A 21,767-nucleotide genomic window follows, 5' to 3' on the forward strand; every position below is an offset into this window, starting at 1 on the left:
ACCGGGGCGCCGACGAGGCGGCCTCGTGTGGGGGGCAGGGAGTCGCAGCGCAGCCCCCGACCTTCCTCAGCCCGGGCGCGCCGCCATGCCGACCCGGGGCTCGCACTCCCGCGCACACGCTGCCTCCGGAACCAACGTGCGCGGAAGGCGGGGCCGGCGGCGTGGGGCCGGGACCGGACCGCGGCCCGGAAATGACGCGACGGCGGCGACGGGGGGCGCAGCTCCGCGGGGCGGCGGCGGAAGCGGCCATGGCGCACATCACCATCAACCAGTACCTGCAGCAGGTAACTTTCCTCGGCCAGCGGGCCGCCTGCCAGCTGTCTTCCCGCTGTCTTGGCCTGCGGGCCGGAGCGGGAGCCCGGGCGAGTCTGTCCACCGGCTGCGCTGGAGCCCCTGGCCGCGCTCTCAGTTTAGGGGCGTGTGGGGAGGGGGGACAAAGTGGTGGAAGTAACGGGGGGACAGAGCAAGTGGTCCGGCTGCGAGCCGGTCTGTGTTAGCGATCCGCTGCTTACATCCTTTGGGAAGTGTGTCTCTCAGGGTTTTGTCCATACAGCCTGTGAAGGCAGCAGCACAGCGCAAACATAGGTAATTATGGATTCAAAGCTTGTAGTCTTTCCTCTGAGCTGTGCTAATTCGCAGAACTAGAACCGTGGTAATAGGGATGAGGAAAAGGGGGAGTGGGCTTTTTAGAATATCTGAAGGAGACTTTACCAGGGCTTGGTGAATAAGGATGTGCGGTTGGGGGACGGGGAGAAGTCAAGAATGATGCCCAGGTTTCTAGTTGGGCAGCAGATGAGCAGGACAGATTTGGAGGGAAAAACAAATGTAGTCTTGGACGTGTCGAGTTGGAGGTGTCTGTTGACAACCAGGCCAAGATATCTAGTTGTCAGTTGAATATAGTGTAACGAGATTGGAACCATTAGTTGTTTGGTTAGTTGAGAAAGTTGGTTAAAACGGGAATCAGGAAAAAAGACACATGCTTTAATCTTAACTTAAAGCTTACAAATATACATTCGTTTGCAGTCTTCTGAATGAGGCCTAAGACCTTTTCTTTAAGGAAAAGTCCACCTTGGCCTTATCTTTGCAGAGTTAACATTTTTCAATATCAGTTTTTATTTAAAGTTGAACAAGTACGTAGACATTTGAGAACCAATGTGAATATAGAGTCTCTCCAGAATTTCATGCTTTTTTATAACTTTTATCTTCTGTATATTTGTGTCTTTTGTATATTTCTAAATCTCTTAGAGTTTTCTGGCCCACACCTCACCCCAGGGTTTGGGGGGAGGGGCACTGTGTGTGCCTTGAACAGTGTCTGAGCCACGCAGAGTGCAGCACAGTGTGTGGGCTGGATAGATGCAGGCAGGTGGAGGGGCGTGAGGCCGAGTGATGTACCAGTGCTCGGACCTCCACGTTCTAGTGAGCAGTGAGTTAGAACTCGTGCTGGTCTGTCTGTCTCAGTTTCCTATGCCTCTGTTTCTCCAGACTACCGCTCGGTCCTGTTCCCTGCCTTCCCAGAGGAGCACTCTGAGAATCTCCTGTAATTGTCTGTCTTCTCTGTTCCACCCCACGGGACAGCGGGGTGGCTATGAGAAGACCAGGCACGATGAGTGCTTGGTGAAGGCTTACCGAGAGCCAGGCGCCGTGGTACACGGCAGCGCATCATCATCACTGTTTTCCTAGGAGGTTGGTCCATTGCAAAAGCCCTGTTTTACAAAGGATGTTAAGTGACTTTCCAAGGTCACTGGGCTAGTAAGTGGCACATTCAGACTGGGAGTCCTGGCCCCAGAGTCCATGCTGTGACACCAAGCTCACTACCTCTGTTAGCCCAAGTTTCAGCCATTTCCTGTCCAAGTCAGAACCTGCCTATTCCTTAGCTTCCAAAGTTTATTGTTGCTTGAATCTCAGTGACCCTGTCAGCTTGGACTTATTTCTCACCTTTGCAACATCCTCGGCCAGCAACTACCTGTGGACAAGTCGTATGTCGTTCATTTCCCGTGGTCTCTGTGATAACTTCCATTAGCTGTTGGGTCTGGGATTTGATTTTACCCTCAGTAGCCCATGAGGTCTCTTGTTAGTTTCTTGGATGCTGGCAGAACACGTGCGATTCCTGGGTCAGAGACCAGGGACCTTATTACTCTGTGTGGCAAACAGCACAGCATCACATGCTAGTGTGGTTCCCTGGGCCCGAAGTCCCACAGGCGATGTGACAGGCCCAGAAGGGTGGCTGCACATGTACCTGAGAGAGACAGAACCTGGGGAATCTACCTGTTCTGTAGCAGGCAGTAAGCAAGTCTGGTTTTTGTCTAGGGTTGGGATGGGGGAGACATTATCTCGTTTCTCAAGGTAACTCGTCACATGAACAGCCCTGAGTAACGGCCCTAGTGAAAGAGCCAGTGGTCAGAGTCTTGTAGTGTGGGACCCCCAGCACGAGGGCCCAGGAGGGCTGTCTCTCAACAGCCGGCCCGCGGCGACACCCCCTTTCTACTCAGCACTCGAGTTTCAGCAGGCATTCCATTTAGTTTCTTTTTGAATTAATTTACCTTACATTTCCCCGTATATTTTACTTTAAAGATTTGTTGTTCTCCTTAGAAAAAGATCAGTTTGCATGCTTCTCCCCGAGGTGGATCTCTCCATCACTTCTAGTATCTCTGAGGGCTGGTATTATTTTTTTTAGTGTCTTTTATTTCATTCTTTTGTCCATTACACAAACTCTTATTTCACACGGCAGGTTACTTTTTAAAAGCTGTGTCTACATTAAAATTTTTTTCCTCCAACTTTTTTTTCCTGAAAAATTTCAAACCTACAGAAAAGTTGAAAGAATAGAATGGAGAGGTGTGTACCCCTCACCCAGGCGTGTACCCACCGTGCTCGCTCATCCCTCTGGGCCCACGCGCTTCTTCCCGGTGATCCCGTGGCCTTCACCTTCCTGAGCGTGCGCCTGAGACCCAGGCCGTCCACTGTGTAACTGCAGCGCCTTTGGTGCATCCGAGAAACTGAACATCAGCATTTTCCAATGTAGAATCCGTAGTTTAATCCACACCCCCCCACCCCCAATCGTCTTTGGAACCTCTTTTTTGAAACCCAGGGTCCAGTCAGATCACATGGCATTGGGGTGCTTTGCCCTTTAGTCTTCTAGAAGAGTCCTCTTGCCTTTTGGGGAAGGGGGCTTTTATGACATTTAACCTTTCTTACATGTCCAGGCCCAGTGACTTGTAAATGCCTCACCAGCTGCGTTTATTTGGCTGTTCCTGATGATTAGATCCGGGTTCAGTCAGATAGTGTGGATTTCCCGCGGCCTCTCCCAGCGCTGGGGATGCTGACGGGACCACTTGGTTAAGGAGGCGTCTGCCCATCAGATGACTCCACTGTTGAGGTACCTTTCCACATTGCGATTAACCTGTAGGCTGTTGGACGGACTCTGAAAACCACTGAGCGTCCTGTTCTCTACACCCTCCCACAAAATGGTTTTCCCAAGTCAGTTATTACGTTAGTGGTTGCCAAGTGGTGATTTCCTATTGTTCTTTCTACGTTTACTAGCTAGTATTTCATCAGTTAAACAATGCTTTCCTTTATGCCCCTCTTTTTGAAAGTATCATTATAGATTAATTTTAATGCCTAGTTATAATCCAGTACCAATAGTGAGAATGTTATTATTCTTTTTGAAGCTCGAATTGTCCCAGATTTGACCACTGGGAGTCCATTCAAACTGGTTTCTGTGGCTTTTTTTTTTTTTTTTTTTTTTAACATCTTTATTGGAGTATAATTGCTTTACAATTGTGGGTTAGTTTCTGCTTTATAACAAAGTGAATCCGTTATACATATGTCCCCATTCTGTGGCTTTTTGACATGCCTCTGTCCTTCTTTGAGCCTTGCCTTGCTTTCTGGCACTAATACATACTCCAGGCTCACCTAGTTCTTTCCCTGTCCCAGTGCTGGATTTGCCCTTTCCCCAGGGAGCTCTGGTTCCTCTTAGTGGGGAATAGAATTTAGAAAACAAACCTGAGTGCTAGGTGTGCCCATTGCTACTGGGGAGTCATTAATTCTATGCCTTTTCAGTGGCTGGAGCTAGAAAACATATTTTTAAGGCATTATGAGTTCACGAGTAGATGATCCCCCTGTGGACCAGCTCGGAACCTGGAGAATGCAAGGTGACCAGCAGCATCCCGGGAAGAGAATTTCCTCCTGGGAGCGCCCAGAGCTAGTGAGCTTCACTTGGTGAGGTCTGCAGTCCCTGGTCCAGGCCCACAGGTACTGCTCAACAGGCTGACCTGGGGTCCGGCTGCAGGGTCCAGTGCGGGTGTTAAGTGAAAGGGCCAAAGGTTCTGGGGCGTGACACATTAACGGTGACCAGAGCTGGTGACTGGCCTGCCTGTGATTCTAGTGTCTGCCGAGCAGTGCATCAGTTCTTTAAGACTTGCCCATAGTCTGTCGCCAGCCTTCTGTTTTCCGTCACACCCCCTGTGACGGGAACATCGTGGGCTTTATCAGCTTCTCAGAGGCAGGGGCACTGATTTTGTGTATTTTGTGATTACTCATTATAATACATCAGCAAGTAAGCCTGCACAAATATCTTGTTTCTTGTTGTAAGGTAAATCCCCAGAAGTGGGATTGCTGGCTCAAAATGTAAGTGCATATGTAGTTTGTTGAATAGTCAAGTGGCAAATTCTTTATTCTGTGAATTGCCTTAGAGACGGTGGTGAAACTTTCCCAGTCGATGCTGAGTGTGCAACAGACGAGGAGCTGGGTCCTGGAGGTGTCCAGGCAGCATGGGCCTCCATTCCTCCTGGCCGTCGGGTCACCGGGTGGGAGGGTCGCGTGCCTCACCGTTTCCCCAGGCAGCTGCACCCCTTCGCCCTCCCATCAGCGGTGGCTGGGGTTCCAGTTGCTTTGTGTTCTCAGCAGCGCTCAGGGTGGTCGGCCTTTCAGTGTTAACCCTGCTGGTGGGCGGTGATGTGAGCACCTCTCGTGGGTGTGCATTCGTGTGTCCTCTTATGTCGCCCCTGCATATACTTTCCATACCTAATTTTCTGTGGATAAATGATGGTATAGTACGTGCAGCTTTATGCTTGGCTTTGTCTTCACTTATATGGTTAGGATTTTTATGTCATTTTTTGATAAGTATAAGTTTAAAATATCATTTGGTTTTTTAATTACAAAATTTCTGCTGTAACGCAGGTCTCCAGTATAGAAATATATAAAATAAAAGTCTCCTCGGCCCCCCCCAGCTCCCACTCCACTGGCCAGGGGTCAGCTGGTGCGGCCTGGGGCTCTGCATTTCTTCCTGTGCTTACATGTCATATCGATACTTAGTTTTTCTTTTTCTCCAAGATCAAGTTATACAGTTTTTCTGCAACTAATTTTTTTGGAATTAACAGTAAGTATGTTGTGGACACTTTTCCATGTTATTACAAGTAGATCTATTTGATTCTCTTTGACAACACCCAGGCGTCCTATTGTGTGACTGTGACATTTATTTGGTCATTGCCTTCCCATTTTTATTTTAAATTTAGGTTGAGTGGAAGTGCTTTGAATTTTGGACATACGTGATTTTCAAGCTCTTTTTTCTTCTTCATAAGCTGTATAAGTGGATTTTCAAATGTTTGTTAGTACGACTGAGTAAAATTGAATAATTTACCTTCATTAATAAGCAAATAATAAACCGCTGGCTTATTCTGCTTTTTCATTGTTTTTAACAGTAAGTCACCTGTTTGCCTCCAGGAGATCTCATTTTCAAAGGCAGTGATTATTTGCTGGCTAAGGAGAGTACTGATTGTTATATTTTGACTCCTTTCAAAGTAGGGAAAGTGAAGTTTAGGGGTGTGCAATGTGCTGTCCAGGTTCTATTAGGACAGAGTGTTTTCTTTTCCACTTAGCTCTTCTCTTTCCAAACGCTTCAGGTCTATGAAGCAATTGACACCAGAGACGGGTCATCCCTTGCAGAGCTGGTGTCTTTCAAGCACCCTCATGTTGCCAACCCACGGCTTCAGGTAGGTGGCGGGACCACACACACAGGTGTCTGAGAGGGTTTCAGGGTCACCACCTTCCTAGGAAAAGTTTAGACTTTGAGTAGGAAGGAAACTAATATTGCCACTCTTGTTTGAAAATTGCCAAGTTCCTTCACAATTTATCTAATTCCAGTTCATTTACTGAGCATTTTGAGCACCGTGTCTCAGAGTCTGTGCTGAGATCTGTGCTCGTTTTCCTGCATTTAATTCCCACACGACTCTCTGGGGTTCAGAGAAGTGCAGTAGCGGGGCCAGGTCATCCAAGGTCATCCAGCGGACAGGCAGTGGGGCTCGGGCTCTGCCCAGGCCTAGCTGTCCCTGGAGCCCAAAGCCGTGCCCTGTTGCCACCAGTGAGGTTTTGTTGGAGCACAGCTGCCTGCGTTCTGCGCTGGCTGCCGCAGAGGCATGTGGGCCCTGCAGAGCCTGCAGCATTTCCTGGCTGGCCGTTTATGTGAGCATCTGCCAGCCCCTGCTCTAAAATATAAGCATTCTTGATTCAGATGATAAATGCTCTCCAAGCAATAGCTTCTGTGGAAGATATTGTTGCTATTTTGTAACGCCCATTTTCTTGTTGATAGCCGTTACAACGTTGGAGTGTCCTATCAGGGACCTAAATTTTTCTTTCAAAAGAAAGTGCCCTGGGCTTCCCTGGTGGCACAGTGGTTAAGAATCCGCCTGCCAATGCAGGGGACACGGGTTCGAGCCCTGGTCCGGGAAGATCCCACATGCCGCGGAGCAATGAAGCCCGTGCACCACAGCTCCTGAGTTTGCGCTCTAGAGCCCGCGAGCCACAACTACTGAGCCCACGTGCCATAGCTCCTGAAGCCCACATGCCTAGAGCCTGTGCTCCGCAGCAAGAGAAGCCACTGCAATGAGAAGCCCCTGCTCGCCACAACTAGAGAAAGCCCACGCGCAGCAACGAAGACCCAATGCAGCCAAAAATAAATAAATAAAATTAAATTAAAAAAAAAGAAAGTGCTCGGAGTCCTGATGGGACTCGGGTTCAGCTTGCTGGCAGGTTGTCCCTGGTACACGTCTGCTCGCCCATTTGTGACCTGAGGCTGATTCCTTCGCTCCAGAACTCCACGTGCTTCCATGTGACAGCTGCCTCGCTGGGCCCGTTGTCTGCCTGGTTGTTTCGTCAGGGGCTGTAGGGTGGTGATCCTTCCCATGCTGCCATTCTCCCTCTCTCATTATAGAGCTGTATCAGTGTGGATTCACTGAGTCCCTTTCTTTTAAATTCAGTGTGCTGCATAATCCACTGTGATGCTCGTGTTATCCAGAATTTGGCCACTGAGAGGCGAGGGCAAGTTCGAGGTGAATGTCTGCTGTCTCCCAGGACCCTGAGTGGGCAGTCCTGTCAGCAGGAAGTGAGCAGGAGCGATTCCTGACCCCCCGACCCCCCTTCCCCCAGGCATTGTCTCCGGCTCCTTCGACCGCACGCGAGGCGCACAGTAGCTGCTTAGTAAATAGAGTAAGACGTATGTGAACACGCTTAGAGTATTTCCCGGCCTGTGGTAGGCAAAGCGAATCGTGTTCGTCTCCTGCCCGGTACGTAGGTCGTGCTTGATGAATATGTGTGGAAGAAATGCACCTGTTTTTTCTGAAGTGCTAAAGTGTGAAGAGTTACTGTCAACTGTAAAGAGTAAATTCTTTTGAAACAAAGGTTTGTCTAAATCTCTTCCTGCATGTTGCATTCTTTCTGTCCCAGTTAATTTTATTTTTACCATTTTTCTTACGATCCTTTAGATGGCCTCTCCAGAAGAGAAGTGTCAACAAGTTTTGGAACCCCCTTATGACGAAATGTTTGCAGCTCATTTAAGGTAATCCATGAGTGAGGAAGAAAAACAAGCAAATCTGAAAATTGCTGAACTGACTAGGGGTTTTATTTAACGTCATTTTATGCTTGAAGCAGTGAAAAATTTCCTTTGAAAAAGTAGAAAAGTGTGTTTGTAATTTCACTTTGGTAACACCTATGAAAATCTTCTGAAGTTTAAAATACTTAAAAAAAATAAAATGAAATACTTTAGAATTTTAATAAATTTTTTATTCAGGGACCACGTATGTTTTCAAAAGTTAACATGAAATGGTAATCATGGATGTGTGTGTGTCTTCTGTGTAATGCTCTAAAAAGCATTTGATATTCATCCTACCGGCTGTGTAGTGGTCTTTTGTGCAGTAGGATGTGGCGCCCACTATCGACTTGTGTTTTTCATGGAAACGCCCGGTTTTTAACCTCTTGGCCTTACTGGGCAAGAAACTGGAGCAGAGCAGAGCAGATGAAATTCTGCCTTTTATTCACATGTCATGTCTGCTGTTTTCACCTCTAACGCCTCGATTCAGGCAAGCTCTAGGTCTTAAAGTGTGTGGTATTTGGTTGTCCTCCTGCCTGCCCTCTTCTCCGGCGTCTTGAGCGGGCTGGGGTGCGGGGGCAGGGCGGGGCAGACCTGCGGGGCCCCTGAGATCTCTGGAAAAGTTGGAGTGCTGCTGTGTTTCTTGTAGCAACTTCCTAGCTCTGTGCAGCATGTGATGAGGCGCCAGATTTGGGGACGGACTGACTGAGAGTGACAATGCCAGCCGGGCGTCTGGGTAGAGTGTCCTTGCCCATTGATGCCCGAGAAGGGCCATTTGCGTGTTGTTAGTGGAACCTCTGCAGCTGGGCTTCTCCTTCTGGGACTTGAAAGGACAGGCCCAGCATGTAGCGTGGGATTTCCTCTTGTACCCTGTGGTCTCTTGTGAGCCTCCTTGTAATCTGCTGGGTCGGTTGCGAGCAGGGCGTTTGTGCTGGGAGTGAGCAGTGCGGTCCGTGGGCTTCATGCCGGTTCTCAGCGAGGACGCGCACTTTCTGCCCCGCCGTCCTCAGTGTCCACCGCTTCCTTTCCAGGTGCACGTACGCGGCGGGGAACCACGACTTCATAGAGGCGTACAAGTGCCAGACCGTCATTGTCCAATATCTTTTGTCGTGTGCGTTACTGTTCAATGTCTGACAGATACAGCGGGTTACTTGGGGGCTAAGATCTTGAAACATCAGGCCAGTTTTAGTCACACCTTTAATTAGAAAGCAGGAGAAGCTCATTTCGCTCTTCCACTCAGGTACTTAAATTTAGCATGGCCTTCAGACTGGTGTCCAGTCACCTATATGGTAGGGAAGAACATTGGTTATGATTAAGGATTTTATTTAATTCTATTGTGAAGAATAATATTTTGTTGCCTTTCCAACATTCAGTATAGTTACAGGGATGGGTTAGTCCCCTTGGAGAAATAGAAGAACTTCCAGATCCGGGCACAGATGGAAGAGTGGACGCAACACACAGCATCATTGAATTGTGGTCACTGAGGGCCTTAATCAAGCCAATTCTGATTTAAATCATTTAAGTGATATCTTATGGCTAAGGCCCTGGTCAGTGAGTATTCTAGTACTGTTTATATGTATCTCCAGACTTTAGTTGCTTTTTTTTTTTTTTTTGGCCAAGCCGCACAGCTTGTGGAACCCGGCAGTGAAGGTGCCGAGTCCTAACCACTGGACCGCCGGGGAATTCCCTTTAGTTGCTAATTTTTTAACCATCTTGCTTAATATACACAGAAGAGAATTGGTTACTGACCAGCCAAGTCTCCTTTGAATGCAAGAATTCTGTAATCAATGAAATAAACTTTATACTACAGTTTCTAAAGCACATTATATATAAGTTGTGATCATCTGGGCTCAGAGAAACCAAATAAAATGTGTGAAATTGCCACTTTTAAAAATCTTATAACAGTCTTTTTCTTACTTTGGGGAAAGTATGTATGAAATAAATGTATTTACTTATACCTAATGATACTCAAGCATTTGTAATGTGGGCTTATGTATTTTTTCCCTTCAAGAACCTGCTGCTGTGATACATAATCTTTTAAGTGGTGAGCTGTAGCCCTTACAATTTAGAACTCTTGTTGTTCTTTAGTCTTTCAATTGTAGCATGACTTGAACTTTTTATGTCGGACCTTCCTTAATATACTACATCATTCCTACGGGCATTTCAGGCCCACAAAGAAGAAAACTGGTAAGTACAAACAGAAACAGCTGGAAATTAGCAAATGACTTTTTTCTTTTTTAAAAGCAGAAGTTTTAATTGTGTTTTCTGTGTTGGTATTTAATATTGTGTGTTGACGTGATAATATCAACACAGATAATGGAGTTTTAATAGTCAATGTAAACTTAAATGGCAGGTCAGCCAGATTATTTGCAGTGTTTTTCTGTAAATATGAAGTATTTCAGCCATTCCATGCCCCCAAATATTTATTAAATATTATTTTTTCCCTTTAATTGTCAATTTTGAACTTACTTTTGGTTTTAAACTTGGATAAAAGATGTAGATCAATTACAGTTCATTTGGGATGATAGAATACATAATAACTGGGTTATTTTAAATTCCTTGGTAAACTATTTTATGATTTATTAAAAATCTTGGTAAATACTGAAATTTTATTTATACTAAAATAACTGAAGGCTTGCAAATACCTTTTACTAAAAAAAAAAAAAAACCCTTTTTAAGTGAAGATCTCTCTTACACATAAAATTAACACTGCCAGCTAGATTTTGAAAAGTCGTTTTATGGCATTGGTCTGTTACATACCTTGGGCCCTGTTAGGAGATCGTTGTGAACCACGTCTTGTTTTAGTGGAGCTGTTGGCTGGTGGTAGGCGCTGAGGGGAAGGAGACTTCCTGTGCCAGCGTAGGGGGAGGGCGCTGCCGGGGCTCAGCCCCTCGACTTCCCGGGTCTCCGTGCAGATGGGGAGAGGCTGCCGCCTGCCCAGGAGGAGGGTGAGGGAAAGCATAGCAGCCCCTGGGCGTGGGCTGGTGACCCCTGTTCTGGATGGTAGCCCTGGCGTCCCCACCTCTGGTAATGGAACCTCTGACCTCAGAGCTTCTTCAAACGTACTTGTTTTTGCCCCGTAGGGCTCTGCCTGTCATGTATGCAGTGGCACTTGACCTTCGAATATTTGCCAATAATGTAAGTTCAGTTTCTGTCACTGTTGTTTTAAACCCAAACTCGTTATCTATCTGTTGCTTAATTTCATACCATTCTTTCCACAAATTTTGAGGAACACGTGGGGTCGGGTGAATCTGGCGTGGAGAGCAAGGGCACGGGGATGGCTGGGCTCATGCATGAGGGACCGCGCTCTCATCAGCTGCAGAGATGCGCCCCGTCCCCTGTCCCTGGTGTAGATTCAGGGAGTGCTGAGGGTTCTCTGGAACGAGGAGGATTTTATGAGTCGATTTCCCCTTGGGGTCAGCATAAGCCATTTTGGGAGCAGCAGTTCTTAACTTTTTGGTCCTGACAACCCTTTACAGTTTTAAAAACTATTGGTAACTTCTGGTTCTGGACAAGACACAGTAGGCACGTGTTTCTCTCCCTCCTGCTGGGAGTTTGAAGGCCAGCGTGGCTCTGAGAGGTGGAGAGAAGAAGGGGCAGAGCAGCGAGTTCCCTGCGTTTGTTTCCTTCTCGTCTCCTGGGCGTCCTGGTTCGCCCGGGGACACTGACAGGCAGAGACGACGCGGCTCCCTCCCCTCCACCCCACCTCTGGGGCGGGGAGCATCCCAGCTGCCTCCGGGCCTGCAGGCCCAGCCCTGTCAGCAGTGGGTGGCATGGTGTGAGCGCAGGCCTGGCTAAAACAAGAAGAGCCACAGTCTTATGACATCCCGGGCATCCAGGATATAATCGCGAGTCCCTTGTCATACCAGGAATCGGGACTCTTGGCCTTTGAGACTCTGAATGGGGGAGATAGTCAGCAAGCACCCGACACTGAGGATGGGATGGGGATTCCACCCCCGCCGCCATAAAACCCTGGGAGCAGGTGCGAACGCGCTTGAAGCAGGTGGAGACATCTCAGCAAAGAAATGCAAGATATAAAGCAGCACCAAATGGAAATTTTAGAACTGAAAAATATAATAACTTAGATAGAAATTATTGAGGACCCCCAGAAGCTTCTGTTCGTATGGGTTATATCAATACTTACTGTATTAGAAATTTTAACTGGGAAAATTTTTAATATTGTTCACCTGAAATAATAAACCTTTTATGTGGTAACATAATTGACTTTCTAAATTTAAAAAAAACTATTTTCAAAGTGAACAAAATGTACTAAAAAGTGGCATTTTTTTCCATTTTGATCTCTAATGTATGGCTCAACAGAAGCCGCTTGGATTCTTATGTCTGCTTCTGAATTCACTCTTTGCAGTACCTTGTTTTGGTTGAATATATGAAGAAGTGTGGCCTCACGTAGATGTACATGGAAGTGGGAGGACTGTTCTGGTAGCCTTTTCAGGTGATCGTAGATGCCCTTCTCTGAGCTACACCTTTTAAAACTACAAGAGTAGTTTTTAAGGTTCGTTACAATGTGGCCTCTTGAAGCTTAGCAGTAACCGTTTCCTGTTACATCCAAACCCACTGGTGTGTCCTGCACGGTGAATGGATCTTTTACCCCTGTAGGATTTTGTAATGTTGTACATTGAACATTTGGAGAATTTTGGTTCACTGAGTTACCCGGATGTTCCAAATGTTGACATATTTCATTACGTGAAAAAACAAAAACCAGAAAAACTCTACATTTGTTAATATCTCCAGTGACCTCATCAGAGAAGTCGTGAAGCAATGGAAAGCCGCCAGGCTCTTGGTGATCAATACAAGTTTTCCAAAGTTCTAAGTTTGTCTTGAAAGTGCAAATGTCATCGGCAGCAGATAACAGTCAGTGTTTGCCTGGGAGTGACAGGCTTGCTTCATTCACTTTACAGAGCCCCGCGCTGGCCAGTGGCCCACGCTGGCTGGCCAGGCTTTGAGGTTGGTTGTTCCACGGTCCAGCTTGTGGCCTCGACAGTGGCCCCAGTGCTTTTCCTTAAAAACAGATGTGCTGTAGGTGGACTTCCCGCTTCATCACAAAGAACACTAAAAATACATGTATTCAAGGACTAAGACTTACTAATGTTAATATTTACTGCATCCTCACTGACCCTCTAAAGTGAAGTTAGCTGTATTGGTTGGTTGATGGGAGGACGCGGGTGTGTGGGGTTCAGGACACAGTGGCCACGAGTTCGGTTGGGGCCGCCAGGCAGGCGCCAGTCCCGTCCCTTGCCGTCCTCTACACCGTCCGTGCAAACGTCACGCGCGTGGGAGATGGGGCTTCGCGGCCAAGTAAGAAAAGGCTGGTTAGCAGTGCGTGGCACAGACTCAAGGAGTCCGTGACCAACTTACGGGCTTGAATTGGTTGAAGAGCAGTTTGATTTGTGGAAGAGCTGGAACACGCTGTAGACACCCCCGTTTTGGAAAACGTAGTAGCACAGGCTAGATGGTCTCGCCAGAACCTTTGGGGACGACCCTCAGCTGTACGTTTTTGCTTCTAGCTGTGCCGTGATCTTCTGTTTAATCGAGGCGTCTAGAGGAGATGAAAAGTAAAGGTTTTTATCTTCTATCAGGCGGATCAACAGCTGGTAAAGAAAGGAAAGAGCAAAGTTGGGGACATGCTGGAGAAGGCGGCCGAGCTGCTGATGAGCTGCTTCCGCGTCTGCGCCAGCGACACGTGAGCGCCCCGCCACCCGCCCGCCCCGCCCGGCGCTGGCCTTAGCCCCACGACTGCTGTTAGTTTTTGCTTCAAATAGTCCATTGTCTCATAAGCAAATAAGAGAAAAGAACCACCTCTTATGCTTCCGCACACATTTAGCACTTCTAAAGACGTCTTCTTTCGTGGCGTTGTAGTCTTCCGTGCACATGACTCGAGCCGTGGGGCTCCATCTTAAGACGCTAATTTGTTGCGGAAGCTGATTTTGCGTTGACACGTGACATCTTTACTTCCTGGGCAGCTTTAACATAACCGTTCTCCCCGTAGCCGTGCGGGCATAGAGGACTCCAAGAAGTGGGGCATGCTGTTTCTGGTGAATCAGTTATTCAAGATCTATTTTAAGGTAAATGCTGTCAGAGCGCTGCGTCTCTTTGTTGGGTCTGCTTTCCGCCTGTCTTCCCAGACAGCCCTTCTATTCACTGTCAGCCGGCCTCCCGGGCATGGCCGGGGAAGCGGTCCCCCCCCACCGCCCCCCGGCTGCGCACATAATCCTGGGAGCTGGCGTGCGCTCAGGGTCTGCCCGGCGCGAGGGCTGCTGTCAGCGCTTCACGCCCGTGGTCCTCCTTAGCCTCCGCCCGGCGAGGCGCGCGCTCGGCTCCAGGGGAGGTGAGGTGCCGGCGCCTCATGCCGGTGTCCGTGCGGGGATGGCCAGGCGAGGGGCGCCGGGGCCCGGCCCCGTGCGGGTGGGCCCTCCGCGGTGGGCGTGGTCAGGCTGGGCAGCTGTGGTGCGGTGTTAGCATCCAGCTGTCGGTTCTGATGACGGGAATCCCACCGCAAGCAGGCGTGCACTTCGTAACCAGAAGTTTACGTCTGTCCTGCCTACTTATTTAAAATGCTGTTCAGGGTAGATGGTTGCTCGTTACAGATCAACAAGCTCCACTTGTGTAAACCGCTCATCAGAGCCATCGACAGCTCCAACCTGAAGGACGACTACAGCACCGCCCAGAGGGTGACGTACAGGTACTACGTGGGGCGGAAGGCCATGTTCGACAGCGACTTCAAGCAAGGTGTGTCACTGCTTCTGAGCAGCTGGGGCTGGGTTCAGGGCACATGGTCACTGCCTCCTGTTACTGCTGAAGGTGGACCGCGGGTGTTGGCTCCGTCCAGGCTGTGTTTATTTTTGACACTACGTTGGTTCCACAAGGGAAAGTCCCACGTGAAGTTCCTCGCTCCGCGCCAGGTCTCTGAGACGGGCGCCAGCTTGTCCTTTTCTGGGCACCGGTGTTCCGGCGCAGGCTACAGTCGGTGTTTCCCCATGGCCTCTGCTGGTCCCGTTGGCCCAGGACGTGGAGATCGGGCAGCGCGTAGCTCAGCTCCAGCCGCGGTGGACGAGCTTTGCGCTGGTGCCATCTTCGGCGCTTGTGGCCGTGCGTGGCGGATCGGTGCCGCGTCAGAGCTGCGCTTTCATGAAATCACGTTATGTGGCTTGTGTCATTAGCTTTCTCGAGAACGGGAAGCCACGTTTTTTCTTTCTGAACTTTTGGAGTAGCTGGCACGTGGTGGTCCTTTATGATTCTTCTCTTGTCCTCAGACCAGACTTTCTAAACTCACTTCTCCGACAGTTATTTGCACGCGAAGCCATGTGACTTCAGGCAACACACCAGACGTAAGGAGCACCTCCTCTCCATGTGTCAACGGCCATGGATGCTCCGATAACGAAAATAACAGCGCTCTCATAATAAGTGCTGTTTTTTTTACTCTGTAGGGTTGTGTAGACCAACTTTTCATTTTCTTTCACAAAATTTTTAATACACCTGCAGCTTTCGAAAGAGGGCTTTTCTTGGTTAGTTCCCCCATCTTTTTTTTTCCTTTAAATATCAAGCATAAGAAGAGAAACTTTTATTTCTTACTTTTTTTAAATAAATAAATAAATTTATTTATTTATTTTTTGGCTATGTTGGCTCTTCGTTGCTGTGCACGGGCTTTCTCTAGCTGCAGCGAGCAGGGGCTACTCTTCCCTGTGGTGCGCGGGCTTCTCATTGCGGTGGCTTCTCTTGTTGCGGAGCACGGGCTCTAGAGTGCAGGCTCAGTAGTTGTGGCTCGCAGGCTCAGTAGTTGTGGCTCACAGGCTGAGTTGCTCCGCGGCATGTGAGATCTTCCTGGACCAGGGCTCGAACCCCTGTCCCCTGCGTTGGCAGGCGGATTCTTAACCACCGCACCACAGGGGAAGTCCAAGAAGAGAAGCTTTTAAATTACAGTTTGCCCCTGAACAACGAGGGGGTTAAGCCCCGTGTGACTCACAGTCAGCCCTGTGCCCACGGTTCCTCCACATCCACGGATCCGCCAGCCACAGACCACGTGGTAACATAGTGTTTACCGTTGCAAGTACCCGTGTACAGGTGGACCCGCACAGCTCAGACTGCCTTGTTCAGGGGTCACCTGTACTCTCAGCTGAAGTCTCTGAAGGTATTGCTGTGCTTTTCCTCTGAATATGCACTGAGTGGTATTTTTGAGTACCTGACACAGCAGGAAATTATTTGTTAACATTGACGGTAGATATTTGCAGTTCCTGAAACCTTTCGGGCCGTCATGTAAGGGTGGGTGGTAGCATCAGGCACAGGGTGGGGACCGTGGTGACCATGTCTGTGGCTGACTCTGCAGCTGAGGAGTACCTGTCCTTTGCTTTTGAGCACTGCCACCGTTTGAGCCAGAAGAACAAAAGGATGGTCCTCATTTATCTACTTCCTGTGAAGATGCTCCTGGTAAGTGATCTCACCAGCTCTCACGGGTCCTGTTGTCTACAAGAAGTGGGCAGATGTTTTACAGCGCAGCCAGTGGTGTGTGATGGGTCACAGTCTGAGCTGCACATGAGCACACCCCAAAAATTGAGGAGGAATGAGCCTTGGGTGTGACCCGAACTACTCTTTCTGTGACTGGCACTTCCAGATCCTTCTGGAAAGGCTTGCCTGTGTTTCCTTTCTCTTGAAGTTCCCTAACTCAAAAGTTTAACATGTATAAGACAAGTAAAATAAGTGCATATTATTTTTGTTTCCCCTAAAAAATCTAAATTTATAGAAATGGATTAACCAAGAAAGAAAAAGGTCATTCCAGCCTGTCTGTAGGTATCTTACTTGGTCACTGAAAATTATTTTTGATATTTGTAAAGAAATGACAAAATAGCTAGCAAGTTATTTGACTAAAACATCCTCAAAGTAATAGATAGAGCTTCCTTTCCTCCCATTTAAAAATTTTTAAAAATTATCAAAACAACACACACATACTTACCTAGTTCAGGGCGACTTGTGGTGGGAAAGAGACAGTGTCACACCTCCCTCCCCACTGCTAACCCGACTTCACGGGAACAACCAGTTTTAGATTTTTCAGCTGGTTCTTCTAGAAGCTGTTTCTGAATTCCTAAATTGTAGCTTAGTATTGCTTCAGGTGTCACCCGCCTCCTATGATACAGTAATGAGAAGGTCGAGATCAAGGTCAGATGTCACTGATGACAAAACCATGTTTTGGCTAGGTTTTCTGATTTCCAGACCAGCGTTGTTTTGTTTTGTTTTGTTTTTTTTCCAGTAGACTAGGATGCTTTCAGTTCTTGTTCAGCGACTTAGGAAGAAAGCCTAAGAAACGCAGGTTGCAAGTTTTTAAAACTTATTTCCCTGATAAGAGTTTTATCAAAGACAATTTGGTTAAAAGTGAAAGGGTTCTTATTCTGGAAATTTACTCTTAGGGTCACATGCCAACCATTGAGCTCCTGAGGAAGTACCATCTCATGCAGTTTGCGGAGGTGACCAAAGCTGTGAGGTAGAGTATTTTTCCTTTTCCATTTGAGACCTCTTAGAAGATAAAATTAGCACAGACGTCCTCGTGTTGTGAGAGAACGCTCTCGTCCTGGACGTTGTTCTGACTGTGTCTGTGCGTCTGTCCCGCCGCCCAGCGAAGGCAACCTCCTCCTCCTCAACGAGGCTCTGGCCAAGCACGAGACCTTCTTCATCCGGTGCGGCATTTTCCTCATCCTCGAGAAGCTGAAGATTATCACCTACAGGAATCTTTTTAAGAAAGTGTAAGCAGAGTCCTTTCTTTTTCATTCTGTGGGATAAAATCCATCTTCCGCAGCCCGCGCACCGCCCTGGGCCCTGGCGCCACGGCTGCACGGGTGAGGGAGCGGAGGTCTGCCCGCCCTTGCGGGAGGAATAACTCGGGTTGCGGTGAAGACCTTGTAACACGTTTTAGCGCCAGCCCTGAGAACCAGGCGTTTCCCATTTTGCCGGAGAATGTGGGACCCGTTGCCCGTGTCCTCTGTTGGTGACCCACTGACCCTCCCCACCACCCCTGTCCGTCAGGAGGTTGTTCTTTTCTTCCGTGTCACTCTGGAAGTTGACTCTCCTTTGAGGCCTGGTCCCAGCAGGTTCTCAGTTAAACTTCAGTCAAAGTCAGACTTTTTCTGGCTGCGAGGAATGTATCAAAATTAGCAAGGACCCTAGTTCATCACACCTGAGACACTGTCTATCGTAAGGAGCTTCTCGATTTTAAGGATGTTAAAATGTGAGAACACGTGCCTCTGAGATTCAAGCAAATATTCAGTAAACGTAAAGTATATTTGTACTAGTGGCTTTTTAAAATTGGAAAGTCAGAATGAAAAGCTCTTATTTTTCAAGTGTATCTGTCAGGTGGGAGATGCTTTGTTCCTCTTGAACAGAGGTTTCTCAGCAGATGTTTGTCCTACTGACTCCGTCCTCACATCCCGTCCCTGATGAGCGTGAGCTCTGTCCCTCTTCCAGGTACCTGTTACTGAAGACACACCAGCTGTCTCTGGATGCGTTCCTGGTTGCCTTGAAGTTCATGCAGGTGGAGGACGTGGACATCGCCGAGGTCCAGTGCATCCTGGCCAACCTGATCTACATGGTGTGTGGCCGCGCCTCCCCTGGGCCCCGTCTTCGCCGGGAGCTCTGATGCCTTCCTTGTTCCCAGAGGGCTCTGTGCGGGCGGGGTGGATGCACACGGCACGTATTTCTCTGTTCTCCCCTGTGCGTGTTCATTCGTTGTCCTCCCAGGGAGCTGACTGCACGGTGACTGGGGGGGGATACTTGTGCCACAGCGCCAGGTCCTTCACCCCCGCAGGCTTGACGAGACCCAGGCCCAGAAACATACGCCGCCTCTGCTCTTCTCCCACAGGGTCACATTAAAGGCTACATCTCGCACCAGCACCAGAAGCTGGTTGTCAGCAAGCAGAACCCGTTCCCCCCGCTGTCCACGGTGTGCTGACCCCGCCCCCGGCCCCGAGGACAGGGAGCCCGCCATCCTGCTTCTCATCCTGCCGAGAACTTGAGAGCTCGTTCTCTGCAGCTGGAGTCTCTCGGGTCGTTTCCTGGGGATGCTGAGACCTCAGTGTCTCTGACATCGCGGCTGACGGATATGCACCTCACAAAGGCCTGGAATCCCCTTCTCAGTGCAGCCGTCTCCGCTGGCCCTGGGGTGCTGGTGACACTCACGCGAGGGACACGGTCTCCGAGGCAGCTACTGTTTACTTCTCATGAGTGTTGTTCGTGAAGGCATCTTTTAACTCTTTCTATAAAAAAAGGTGATCTGAATTTATACGAAAGTGTATTCGATCTGAATTTATACAAAAAGGCGTATTCGATCTGCATTTATACAAAAAGGCGTATTCTTTACCATATCTTCTGGGATACGTCTATTTTTATGTTAAATTTGAACATTTTGTGTGATCAAAATGCTGGGTTAACTTAATGCTTCTTTTTACAAGCTGAATTTACTTTGATTTAAATTTTCCAGGTGTCATAGCTTTCTTTTCAGAGTATGCGTATTTCCTCTGTCTGTGCAAAACTTACTAAAGAAGGAAATGTCATGGGCTATAGTTGCTCCTCGCTGCAAAGGCACCAAACCTGGAGGCTGCTTGTGCCCTTTGCGCAGAGAAGAGCCACTGTGGGATGTGGACACAACCACACACACACACACACACACACACACACACACCCGCCGAGGCCTCCCATCTGGCCTCCCATCTGGCCCCCCCGCGTCAGCTGCTCCGGACACACACACACACACACACACACACACACACACACCGAGGCCTCCCATCTGGCCCCCCGCGTCAGCTGCTCCGGACACACACACACACACACACACACACCCGCGTCATCCAGCCCGGCCGCCCCGCGTGGCTCAGGAGCGTGCAGTGTGCTCCGCGTGGCTCCTCTGCAGGGCTCTCCCGGGCTGCACGAGTGACCCACCCTGAAGGCGCGTCGGCCCGGGGCTCTGACTGGCGCTCAGCTGGGCTCCACGTGGGCCTCTCCAGTCGGATGGAGCCACATTCCGAGAGCGAGGGCCCCAAAGAAGAGGCGGAGCTGGATCCACTCCTGTGAGCTGGGCTTCGAGCCAACAGTGTGCCCTCCGCCCTGGGCACGTCCAGACTTGGGCGTGGGGACGGGCAGGGCGGAGGGGACGGCCTGCTGTGGGTGTCAGGCCCCCAGCCGCCTCCCCCCACCAGTTCCCTGAGCAGGAGGGCGTGGCCTGGGGGAGGCGCAGACGGCCATGGGGAGACAGTCCGTGTTTCCTGGGGCACTGCTGTCACGGCATCGCTGCTCCGCGGGGCCGGGCACAGCCTCACGGACGAGGGCTGCGTCCTCGCTGCGGGGTGAGCGCTGGACTTCTGGGAGCGTGTCTGGATTTCATAGCGTAGAAAGCGGGGCATTTTCAGCACTTTCAGGTATTTTCTTGAACAGTAGATTGATTGTGACACCGAAAATCAGGGACTGACCGTGAACCATAACACGAGGTCGTACTTGGCAATGAAAGAAACAGAACCTCGGGCGCGAGCATCCTGCGTTCCCACTGGTCTGGAGGCCTGTGTGAACACAGGCCTGGCGTGCTTGTTCGCACTGCCCCCAAATGTGGAAGCAGCCGGTCTGTACCTGGGCGTGAATGGGTGTGGCCATCTAATCAAGTTCCCTTTTCTTGAGTTTTATTGTTTTGATGTGCTTGCCTCGTGTGGTTTCTAACCATTTATTAAGTTATACACGTGACTAGAGCAGTTTCACTTCGCATGGCCCTCTGCGCCTCAGCTGCGTTGCAGGCCTGTGTCTTTCTCTGCGGTGGGCCTTGTTCTTACAGAGCCCGTAAATGCTGTAGGGAGATGCTTACCTCCGCCTGTGCTGTGTGTGTGTCTCATAATTTCCAGGTAGGGTTTCTACTCTAGCAAATCCAGCTTTGTAGGGCATATTAATGCCATCAGCGAGACTGCAGGTATCTTTACAGAATTATTTATGTAGACGTTGCAGCGCTCATCCGCTGGATTTTAAATCCTTGGTAGCCATTCAGAGCAGTGGCCTGATGACCTTATGGCAGTTTGAAGATAACACAGCCACACTTCAGTAAGACTTCAAAGTCCACTCCTGTTCCTCCACTGCCCTGTCCGTTAGTTTGCGTCAGAGTCACATATTTATTTTTGCCAAGGTCCTTTCAAAGAAATGGGCCAGCGCATCTGCAGATTGGCCAAAAAAAGGCTAACTCTTATATTTCTTATTGAAGTATAGTATCAGAAATGAAACAAGCATCGTGTAAGTTTAAGAATTGTTACTTAAAAATCTGAATTGTGTTTAAACTCCGTTCTCCAGTGAAGAGAGTGTATAAGTCACAGTTTTGACCCCTTAAAACAACCCTCCGCTCCCCAGCAGCGCGTCAGGAAGGAGCCCGCCCCCGCCTGTGCCTTTGGCGGGAGCTGCCTTCGGGCCCCGCCGTGGCGGCCGCGGAGCTGTCAGCCGTGAGAGCCCTTCCCTCCCTCGGGGGAACTGGGCACCTCCGGCTTAGAAATTAACGGGGAAATAGACGTGATGTGCACCCACGCGCCCCCCGGGTCGGGTCTGCGGGAAGCGCCGTTCGGGCTGGACTCGCGGTGCGTCTGCGCGGGTGGCGGCGGCGACGGCGGCGGCGGCGGCGTCACGGGGCCGCGGGGCTCGCCGCGCGGTCCCTGCGCCGCCCTCCTCGTGGGGCTGCGGCCCTTCGGCCCAGCCGCTCCGCGGCTCCCGCCCCGGGGTCGGGCCCGCGCAGAGGCCCGCGGTTTGCCGCCCAGCCCCTCGCGCTTCCCGCTCCTTCCGCCCTCCCGGGGCAGGCGGGGAGGTCGCTGTGACGCCGCCGCCCCCGCGACCGCTGTTGGACTGAGGCCCTCTGTTCCCTGGCGTTTCAGGAAAGCGCCGTGCGGTGCCG

The 21,767-nt window shown here is 49.7% G+C and overlaps 1 protein-coding gene across 2 annotated transcripts; it reads left to right on the forward strand.

The window, feature by feature from the left end:
* The first annotated feature begins 214 nt into the window (after nt 1-214).
* PCID2 (PCI domain containing 2) lies at nt 215-18,911 on the forward strand. Of its 2 annotated transcripts, XM_061170855.1 has the most exons (15): nt 5,905-5,987; nt 7,251-7,322; nt 7,420-7,556; nt 7,755-7,828; nt 8,890-8,955; nt 10,004-10,045; nt 10,942-10,996; nt 13,456-13,559; nt 13,866-13,941; nt 14,464-14,605; nt 16,200-16,300; nt 17,275-17,348; nt 17,482-17,607; nt 18,326-18,449; nt 18,720-18,911. In XM_061170855.1, exons 4-15 carry the CDS (start codon nt 7,755-7,757, stop codon nt 18,807-18,809), a joined length of 1,074 nt encoding a protein of 357 aa, XP_061026838.1. In that variant the 5' UTR covers nt 5,905-5,987; nt 7,251-7,322; nt 7,420-7,556; the 3' UTR covers nt 18,810-18,911. The 2 variants fall into 2 exon arrangements, with proteins under 2 accessions (XP_061026837.1, XP_061026838.1); XM_061170854.1 differs by lacking the exons at nt 7,251-7,322; nt 7,420-7,556 and adding an exon at nt 215-284 and having other exon boundaries at nt 5,898-5,987.
* Nucleotides 18,912-21,767: the final 2,856 nt, after the last annotated feature.

This window comes from Eubalaena glacialis, chromosome 16, assembly GCF_028564815.1.
Source record: "Eubalaena glacialis isolate mEubGla1 chromosome 16, mEubGla1.1.hap2.+ XY, whole genome shotgun sequence".
In the NCBI taxonomy this organism is placed as follows: Eukaryota; Metazoa; Chordata; class Mammalia; order Artiodactyla; family Balaenidae; genus Eubalaena; species Eubalaena glacialis.

Coding starts and splice junctions, on each gene's coding strand:
- PCID2 (XM_061170854.1), top strand. CDS start 249: ATGGCGCACATCACCATCAACCAGTACCTGCAGCAG. Junction 8,956..10,003: donor TGCCAGACCGTCATTGTCCA/ATATCTTTTGTC, acceptor TTAATATACTAC/ATCATTCCTACGGGCATTTC. Junction 17,608..18,325: donor AGGAATCTTTTTAAGAAAGT/GTAAGCAGAGTC, acceptor TCCCTCTTCCAG/GTACCTGTTACTGAAGACAC.